Source organism: Oncorhynchus tshawytscha, linkage group LG23 (assembly GCF_018296145.1).
Source record: "Oncorhynchus tshawytscha isolate Ot180627B linkage group LG23, Otsh_v2.0, whole genome shotgun sequence".
Lineage (NCBI taxonomy): Eukaryota > Metazoa > Chordata > Actinopteri > Salmoniformes > Salmonidae > Oncorhynchus > Oncorhynchus tshawytscha.
This window is the reverse complement of record NC_056451.1, coordinates 8,345,562-8,355,383: the sequence shown is the minus strand read 5'-3', so window position 1 is coordinate 8,355,383 and position 9,822 is coordinate 8,345,562. Positions and strand designations below refer to the sequence as shown.

At 46.1% G+C, this 9,822-nt stretch overlaps 1 protein-coding gene across 2 annotated transcripts in view; it reads left to right on the top strand.

Moving 5' to 3' along the window:
* Positions 1-2,730: 2,730 nt before the first annotated feature.
* Positions 2,731-9,822, top strand: part of LOC112223054 (mannosyl-oligosaccharide 1,2-alpha-mannosidase IA) — a 231,272-nt gene continuing 224,180 nt past the window's right edge. The window contains exon 1 of one of the 2 annotated variants that reach the window (XM_024386002.2): positions 2,731-4,497. In XM_024386002.2, coding sequence (XP_024241770.1) covers positions 3,928-4,497 — 570 coding nt within the window. In that variant the 5' untranslated portion in view covers positions 2,731-3,927. The remainder of the gene's footprint in view (positions 4,498-9,822) is intronic. The other variant, XM_024386004.2, reaches the window with a different exon arrangement.

The following is a 9,822-nucleotide window of genomic DNA, read 5'->3' as shown; positions in this document are numbered from 1 at the left end:
GTTTGTCCTACACCAACCATCTCCTTTAGTTCGCCCTCTATAGTTGTCGTGACGTGCAGCCCTGGCTGGCTCCTCTCACTCGTTGAGACCGTGCCGTCAGCACTACTATCTCTATCGGTCCCCTGTGCAACAAGTCAACATGGCCTCTATACTCCCCGCGGGATTGATTGGCGTAGTCGAGCAACAAACATCAGACGTGCTCTATATCCATTAGTTTCAGTGTCAGGGTTCATTTTGCCTGGGTGCTTAAAAAAAAAGAAATAGCAGCGACTGTGATATTGTCAATCCAGACAACGCTGGCACAGTCCAATACGTCTCCACAACAACACTGTTTGATGCATTAGAATGAACAAGACACAGAGATGGACTTTTTCCACTTGTGCCTCGCTTGAACAATGAATAAAACCTTGCATCATTGGTAAGGCAGGGTGAATGTTTGAATACGGGAACAAGGCATACGTCTTCCCGTCAAACGGAAGAGTTTATGGATCACAGAACAGCCCGACTCTGTGATCAAACTGAGCCCAAACGAATGGGAGGATAGGCGTATTGATGGATCATTACATAAGCCTCAATGGTATGGCGACGTGCGCATGCCAAATCATAGATCTGAATGTAGACGAACAGGGAAAAGGAAGGCTAATAAACAGAAGACTCAATTCGTCTATACCACAAAGAGATGTCTTTCCTGACAAAGTTTATATCATTGTTTACCCACTGGGCACATACGTCAATTCAACGTCTATTCCATGTTGGCTCAACGTCATTTGATTGAAAAGACTTGGACACGACGTTGATTCGGCCATTGTGTGCCCGGTGGGTAATGATTATAGAGGACAATGTGATTCCCCTCTGAAGTGAGGAATGTATGTCCAGTATGTATTTTCCGCGCACTAGTGATCCAATGTGGTCCTTATTCAGCCAACAACACTGTTTTCCATATGTGTCAAGGCTGTTTTGTGGATCACCAACATTCAGCATGTATGACATGATATCCATGCAGTGAACCCATCCGCTCAGAACTGTACTGTTTCAACAATGAGAGAAAGCAAGGCACAAAGAAATGTACTTTCAAGGATACACTGAATGATACACCTTGCTTGCAATAAGAGAGCTGGGAGTGTATTATATATCTCGTTTATCCTCATGATAAACTAGCCTGTCACTGACATACAGATCTCCATGCCTGCAACTTGCACCATTGAAACACATTGATTGGTAACATTTGACTTGACACCCAGTGTCGTAACATGTTATGACACCATAATAACCATGTCGTATATGTCATAACAGCTGACATAACTTGTCATAGCCTGTCATAATATGGTGATAACACTGTCATGACCCATATATTTACACCTGTTGTGACATATATTCTGTTAATTTATAGCTGGTTATGACACCTTATGAACGTCTGGCGACCCAAAGGTTGTGTGTTCGAATCTCATCACGGACAACTTTAGCATGTTGGCTAATTGGCAACGTTGCAACTGCTTACTACTTTGTAGCTACTTTGCAACTACTTAGCATGCTAGCTAACCATTCCCCTAACCTTAACCCTTTAACCTAACTCCTAGCTTAACACCTAGAGCTAGCTACCATTAGCGTTAGCCACCTAGTTAACGTGAGCTACAAGAAATTGGAATTGGTAACATATCATACGTTAGCAAATGTTGTACCATATTGTACGCTTTGCAAATTCGTAATGTACAAATTGCAATTCATAACATATCATACGGAATGGAAGATGGGATCCACAAATGAATACATCCCATACTAAATGTAATATATCATACTAAATGGAGTGTCTCGGATTTACATACAGAATTATAAGAAATGCTTTGAGACCACGTTGCAAAGAAATACATGGGGTCATTTAACGGTTCATTCTCCTCTTTTGCTAGCTTCGCTACAGATTACAAGCAGCTAGTCTGATTGTATTACACCTACAGTGGGAGATGTGTTGACAGTCAGACTCGGGGGTCAAATAGAGTGTGAGAATTGCATAAACAAATGCTCAACACACATTTGAACATTATTCTGAGCCCAATGTCACTGAAGCAGATGTACCCAAGATTCCACAAACTAAGCATTATTAGGCCCAGAGAAAGAGAGAGACTATAATACCTATTTTTGTTCGCCATGCATTATAGTTGTCCTGTAAACTCTCTGATGGTGCCCACCACACCCTCCCCACCTACCAGTTGGTTTGATAGTGCTGTGCATAGCTCTTTAGTTAATGGCTACCACCATGTTAATTGGGACCATTTATCTTATTTTGTCCCTGGACAACAGTATGTCTGCAATTTATCATCTGCCCTCCTCTCTCTTCTTATATGCAGAGGTAGAACTTTCCAAACTTTTGGCATGTGATCAGCATACTGTTCTATGCAACAGACACGTACGATTATTCATTACACATCCCATGTTGAATCTGATCAATGTTATTGGCTTTCATATTAGATGTTGTCTTATGTCTAGAGACATACACATCATTTTGGAAGTCTATTCATCATGAAGACTATTTTGGCTACTTTGAGGTATTAATGTATGACCGGTGCCATGGATTTTTGGCCAAAAAATTGTTTAATATCTACAATCTTATCGATATATATGCCCCACTCAGTCGGTAGGCTAAAATGAGATTTCCAATGCTGGGAATAGGACCCACAGCCACTTTGGTTCATAACTGACTGCCCAGAGAGCCCGATAAACCCCCCGCTGCGGGTCCTCCCTTCGACTGTGGGTTCGTATGGCTTTTACCATGTTTTGACAAGCCGCTGTGGGTATCCATCAAGAGAGCCCGACCAACCCACTCGGTTTAGCGACAGTATTCGTTTCACTCTAGCCTATATTTTATATCATATTTCTACGTCTCTGCGCTGATGGCGAGCAAGCGGGCGAATACGGTACAGCAAGGGTGCGCACGGGAAGACAAACCATAGACGGCGAGTGGAAGACACGATGTGTTGATGGGATTGAACTGCAAGCTGCACTATATCTCTTTTTAGCCTCCATTCTACGGATTTTTTTGGAAGCTAAAACAAATTCTTGCGTGTATTGCGACACGGTCTTCGTTCACCTTCGCTGTGTGGGTTGTGTGCTGCGTATTCAGATATGATGAGAGACTGACGAACGTGCAGATTTCTAACTGACGGTGGCGGCATGAATAAATACACACGTTCATACAGCAGCAGCATCCGCCTACCTTACAGGATACTAAACCAGACGCTTGTGCTTGTGATTCCTCGGTTTTACAGATCATTCTGTGACCTGCAACGGGGACCGCTATGAACGGACCTGCTGATAAAGACGCTCCACGCATGCTTTTACCATCCGGTGATGTATTTGCCAATGATTGTCGCGACTTGGAATAATGAAGATACGATCAACTTTACTTTGGCTTTGTGATGGGTGCATTTTATGATCAATAGGCTACGTAAAAGTAACGCAACATCTGTGTCATTTCAGTGTAGATTCCGGCATTTTTCGTTATTTCACATCCATAGATTTAGCGCGGATTACGCAAACACAGTGGCATTTATTAGAAACCTGTCGTTTTCTTTGTGAATGTGACATATTGAAAAAGAGAAAAACACCAAACGCGTGTGCTATGACTGTCATAACCAATACATGCCAATGTGATGTGCACATTATTGGTCTCATTGCCAAACGCGATTGCTACATTTGAAAGGTAACCTTTACCTATGCAGGTCCAATCGATTGCACGATAAGGAGAGTCGTGGCAATCAGTTTGTCACACGGGTGTGTTTTTCAACCCCTCATATCAACTTGTACACATGAAACAAGGACACATAGGGGAGCTTTCCAGCGGAGAGGGTGTGAAAGTGGAGTGTTGTACAACCATTGTAACCTATCGCCTAACTGCTGAATAAATTAAGGCTACCATAAAGAAAAATTGATTCAATGGTTTTCCGAAAGTTGCCCGGTGTGTCAGCATCGGGCATGGGTCTTCGCCTATCCCAGAAATTCGTCTTTCTACTTTTTCTCTCGGGCTTGGTAACTCTGTGTTTCGGGGCCTTATTCTTCTTACCCGACTCTGTCCGTTTGAAACGTATTTTTCTCTCAAAGACGGAGAGCCAACCAGTAACCGTAGGGTCTGAGAATGATGTGAGGGAGCATCTTAAGAAGGGCGCAAAGGACCCAGAACATCTCCGGGGCATCACCTCGGCCAAAGGGGAGACGAGCACAAAACTCAAAGCCTTGAGCCGCAAGCCCTCTGTCACCAATGAGGCTAAAACGGATAAGAAAGACGCTGGCGGGGAAGCGTTGGAGGACATGATGCTGTCGAGGTCTAAAACGGAGTCGGCTTCTAAGGGTGAGAAAGTGACCTCGTCTTCTAACCAGGGTGCCAACACGGATACTTCTTTCGATTACAACAAGTTTAAAAAATGTCTGCTAAAGCCGCCCTTGGGGATCGAACATGGTAAGCCGAGCGACCCTCAGACCCTTCAGCGTCGGGAGAAAGTCAAGGAGGTAAGATGATAAGCAGTCACAGTGTAATACAGTTATCTACACAACAGCTGGGGGATCCCAGTCCTAAACCGCCAAGGCATTGCAGACCAATTGTCACAATAAGAAATGCCACTGCAATGTAATATACAAGTCATCAACATGTGCATAATTCAGCATCGAACTGCCTACGAAAAGAGGGTTTTTGATGTGGCCACTGGCCAGAAGGAGGGTTCACCTCCCAATAATATGGAAAAGATGGTCCAAACATGCTCTCTGTGATCTCTGATAAGGTTTTAGGCTTGACATCTTACAGTCACACAAATTGGCAGTGACTATGCAAAATGATATGCATAATGGTTAGTGCATAACACAATGGTTGTAGATATCAAATCAAATGTATTTATATAGCCCTTCGTACATCAGCTGATATCTCAAAGTGCTGTACAGAAACCCAGCCTAAAACCCCAAACGGCAAGCAATGCAGGTGTAGAAGCAATGCATATGAGGCATTGAGGATAATGAAGATGATTTTATGGGCAAACACACACACAGCACTGTCTGCACACACACTGCTATTATGTTTGCATAACCAACTTGCTCTGGGCAGACTGCTACAGGACTACCTCCAGGGGTATGGCATCAGCCTGCTGTTGTTCAGCTCTGGGAAGTCCAGTAATACCTGAGAGGGAGAGCGTATGTCTGTACTGTGTCACACATCCTCACTGTGCAATCGATCCTCACTGAGCAGCTAACCGATCGCTGCAGCTGTACATAGTCTATCGGTAAATAGCCCACCCATTTTTACCTACCTCATCCCCATACTGTTTTTATTTATTTACTTTTCTGCTCTTTTGCACACCAATATCTACCTGTACATGACCATCGGATCATTTGTCACTCCAGTGTTAATCTGCTAAATTGTAATTATTCGCCTACCTCCTCATGCCTTTTGCACACATTGTATATAGACTCCCCTTTTTTTTCTTTTTTTCTACTGTGTTATTGACTTGTTAAATTGTTTACTCCATGTGTAACTCTGTGTTGTCTGTTCACACTCCTATGCTTTATCTTGGCCAGGTCGCAGTTGCAAATGAGAACTTGTTCTCAACTAGCCTACCTGGTTAAATAAAGGTGAAATTAAAAATTAAAAAATTAAATAAAAACTGACTCAGGGCAGAGGAGACAGGGGAGAGAGCAGGGGAGAGAGCAGGGGAGAGAGCAGAGGAGACAGGGTAGAGAGCAGAGGAGACAGGGGAGAGAGCAGAGGAGACAGGGGAGAGAGCAGAGGAGACAGGGGAGAGAGCAGAGGAGACAGGGGAGAGAGCAGAGGAGGCAGGGGAGAGAGCAGAGGAGGCAGGGGAGAGAGCAGAGGAGGCAGGGGAGAGAGCAGGGGAGGCAGGGGAGAGAGCAGAGGAGGCAGGGGAGAGAGCAGAGGAGGCAGGGGAGAGAGCAGAGGAGAGAGCAGAGGAGGGAGGGGAGAGAGCAGAGGAGAGAGCAGGGGAGAGAGCAGGAGAGAGAGCAGAGGAGGCAGGGGAGAGAGCAGAGGAGGCAGGGGAGAGAGCAGAGGAGACAGGGGAGAGAGCAGAGGAGGCAGGGGAGAGAGCAGAGGAGACAGAGGAGAGAGCAGAGGAGGCAGGGGAGAGAGCAGAGGAGGCAGGGGAGAGAGCAGAGGAGGCAGAGGAGACAGGGGAGAGAGCAGAGGAGGCAGGGGAGAGAGCAGAGGAGGCAGGGGAGAGAGCAGAGGAGACAGGGGAGAGAGCAGAGGAGACAGGGGAGAGAGCAGAGGAGGCAGGGGAGAGAGCAGAGGAGACAGGGGAGAGCAGAGGAGGCAGGGGAGAGAGCAGAGGAGGCAGGGGAGAGAGCAGTGGAGGCAGGGGAGAGAGAAGAGGAGGCAGGGGAGAGAGCAGAGGAGACAGGGGAGAGGAGCAGAGGAGACAGAGGAGGCAGGGGAGAGAGCAGAGGAGGCAGGGGAGAGAGCAGAGGAGGCAGAGGAGACAGGGGAGAGAGCAGAGGAGGCAGGAGAGGGAGCAGAGACAGGGGAGAGAGCAGAGGAGGCAGGGGAGAGAGCAGAGGAGGCAGGGGAGAGAGCAGAGGAGGCAGGGGAGAGAGCAGAGGAGGCAGGGGATAGTGTTCAGACAAACAGGAAGTGGATGACTTTGGGACATTTCATGTGACGGATGTGGCATGTTGTCATTTGGTCATGTGGTTAAGTGATAACCAACAGTCCCACACCATGGTCACTAACCTGTTTGTCCTAGTATTGAATCAGCGGGAACGTCCTGACTTATTTCTACAGCTTTGATAGCACTCTTAGAAAGTGAATGTCAATGTGACATTTTACAATTATATTTTGCTGAGATAGGCAAGGTTTCTGCCTGGAGGTCATTGAGTATAGGCCCACTGACCTGGAAGGAAGGGATTTCCACTGCATCCTCCCAAACATTTGTGTCCACTCTAGTCTAGTGTATGTTTCAGTTGCACTGCCTTGAATGAAGCACTGAATGAAACATCCCCCCCAAAAAAAAAACACAGTGCTTTAGAAAAGCATAGAGGTTAACAACTATCTGGCTGGCTCTAGTGCCAGGCTATCTACAGTATAGTGTTGTGCATGGGTCCCCAATTACATTCAGCTGTGGGCCGATTTTTCCTTGAGCTGATGGTCGTTGGGCCGGAACGTAGTTATAAATAATTTGTACAGTGCAAATTGACTCCAAGAATCCCAAACGGACATAGTATTTGACAAAAACAGAATCATTTCAAACCTTGATTACGATGGGATACGATCACATATGCCTCTCTATTTATGCGTGGGAATACTTGGGAACAAGATTTCCTAAATTAAAATCACTTTGAGCTGATTTTGTGGTGATTTTACAGTCTTTTATGTCTAACAGCGTGCCTCCTATTGGGGAACCCTGGAGTGGTATCTGTTCTTGCTGTTTCCCATTGTCACATGAGATTCCACAGTTTCAGCCCATTTTGGCAGAGTTCCAGAACCATCGTCTCTATTCCTGGTCCTTCGCATTCACAATGCCAATCCCACGGCCGTATCCCAAATGGCACCCTGTTCCCTACATAGTGCACTACTTTTGGCCAGAGACCTATGGGTCCTGGTCAAAAGTAGTGCACCATATAGGGAATAGGGTGCCATTTCAGATGCAGGCCGTGCCTGTGGTTTGTCAGGGTACATAGTCATAGAGATGTAAGATAAACACAAAAACAACATGCATCCAAACCCTTAATATTCTGGGCATTTATGAAGTATGATGAAGAATGAGCTGTAGCAAATTGTCCCCACGGGCTATATTGAGTTGCTGCCTGACTGTGCTGTGGCGGACATTGCAACAGCAGGGCTACAAACACTTGATATTAGAGGGGAAAATAACTTGCTAAGGCAGCGAGAGGTTTGCCTTGTGATCTTATGATCAGCCCAAACCAACGGTTTTCCCGCTCAGCTCATGTCGTGCCAAATGTGAATGGGCTTCAGGTTCTCAACAAAATGCAGAGGCGGTAAGTACCCCCCTCTGTGTGTGCCAACCACCAAGACAGGATGGCACAGGAGACAATGGCAGGTAAATGTTCGAGGCCTCCTCCCTGGCCAGAACTGACATGATGCCTCTAAACAAAGCCAATTTGTTCAGGTGTGTGTGCGTGCGGGCATGTTTGTGTTTGGACAGACAGCCCAGCAAGCCAATCCTCCTTTGCTAGTCCTCATCAGGTGGAAATGGCCTCCATTTGGACATTTCTCCCTCTGTATCCTTCTAACTATCTGATATTCTGCCTCATTGGGATCCTGCATGGTTTTGGTGCTGCCTCGTTGGCTCTTGAAGAGCTGATATCAGGGAGGGGGCTATTGGCAGATTTCCCCAAGTCTGTTCTAGTCATTGCTGAATCAACAGGAAGTTGACCTCTTCTCTTTTTAAATTGTTCACATCTTCCTTACTTTACCTTCAGACAAGGTTATTAGCCAGTGTAGAAAAGCAAAGTGTAGTTACGGTGCAGGGGGCTGGTGCGGAGGCACGTCAGAACAAACACAATCGTCAGAGCAAACAGAACGTCTGACATGAATCAAGGAATACACTCACACACACACACGCGCACATGTACACACACCTCTTTATCTGTCTTATCTTACTGTCTGCACAGCAAACACACACCAAACATGAAGCAGCTCTTTTTAAAAGTGTCTCCCTCCCAAAGATTTGCTCTCTTCTCTCTATGTATTTTTCTAGAGCTGGATGTGTCGGCACAGGCAAATACAGGCAGTGAATGTGCATGTGCTGAATGTACGACTGCAACGTGAGGACACAATGAATATGTGTGTGTGTGATATTTGTATGGGGACACCGTAACACAGTGAAGGGGATCAGCGTCACTGCTTGCTGTTCAGAGTACTGCAGCGGAGGGACAGACACATTGCAGGCTTTCTGTGGCAGTGAGCCTCCCTATGTTGCGATAAGGCTACAGTTGAATAAGACGTTGGGTAATTGCGTACTGAAGGGTTGCCACAACTGACATAACAAACTGAAAATCCAGCATTGAAGCTTCATCTGCTTTGTCAGACTTGTCTGAGGACGACAGATCATTTAAGGCCAAATCACTTGTCCTTTTCCCAAATGAAAACTCACTCTGAGCGAGTACTTTTGAGGTTCTTCTTGAAGTCCCACAACCAGCGGAACATCATGGTGAACAACAAGCAAATTGTACCTCATAAAACATATTGTTCTGTTGTCTCTCACTTCCACCACTGTAGAGTTAATCAGTCTCCCACCCCCTCACAACCCCCCAAAGAAACACCACCAGCCAACCACTGAAGATATGTTGACTGTCTATCTTCTGAAAACCCTTATGAGTTGTGAAAAAGAAATGGGTGACTGGTTGAATTAGAAGCTCCTGTTAAAAATAGGCGCTGTGTACTGCTGCTGTCCTCCAACTGGCTATGGGCGGTGACCTCCCTCAACCTCCTGTTCCTGTCTCCAGCTAAGGGCCAGGTGCACGAGGGGACTTCACCCTGGGCTGGGAAATTGCCGCTTACCGAGCGGGGCCATGCCCCTGTTGGAATATTTTCGAAATCCATCCTTCATTGTTACCTTCCTTGTTTCCTTCTTGGTTTCCTGTCTTGTTTCCTTTAGGTAAGCACAGGTCTATAATTGATTGGATAGGTATAGCCTAAGCAATGTTACCATCCTATATTCCTTTCACCAATCCAACCAATTAGATTTGAGATGACTTCAAGGAAGGTTGGAAAGGAAGGATGCTTTTTTTCCCCTCCCTCCCTGCGGGTCTCTGTGGGGGTGGAGGAGCGGGAAATGTTTGTGTTTCGTCACTGGCTCGGTGGAAGAAGTG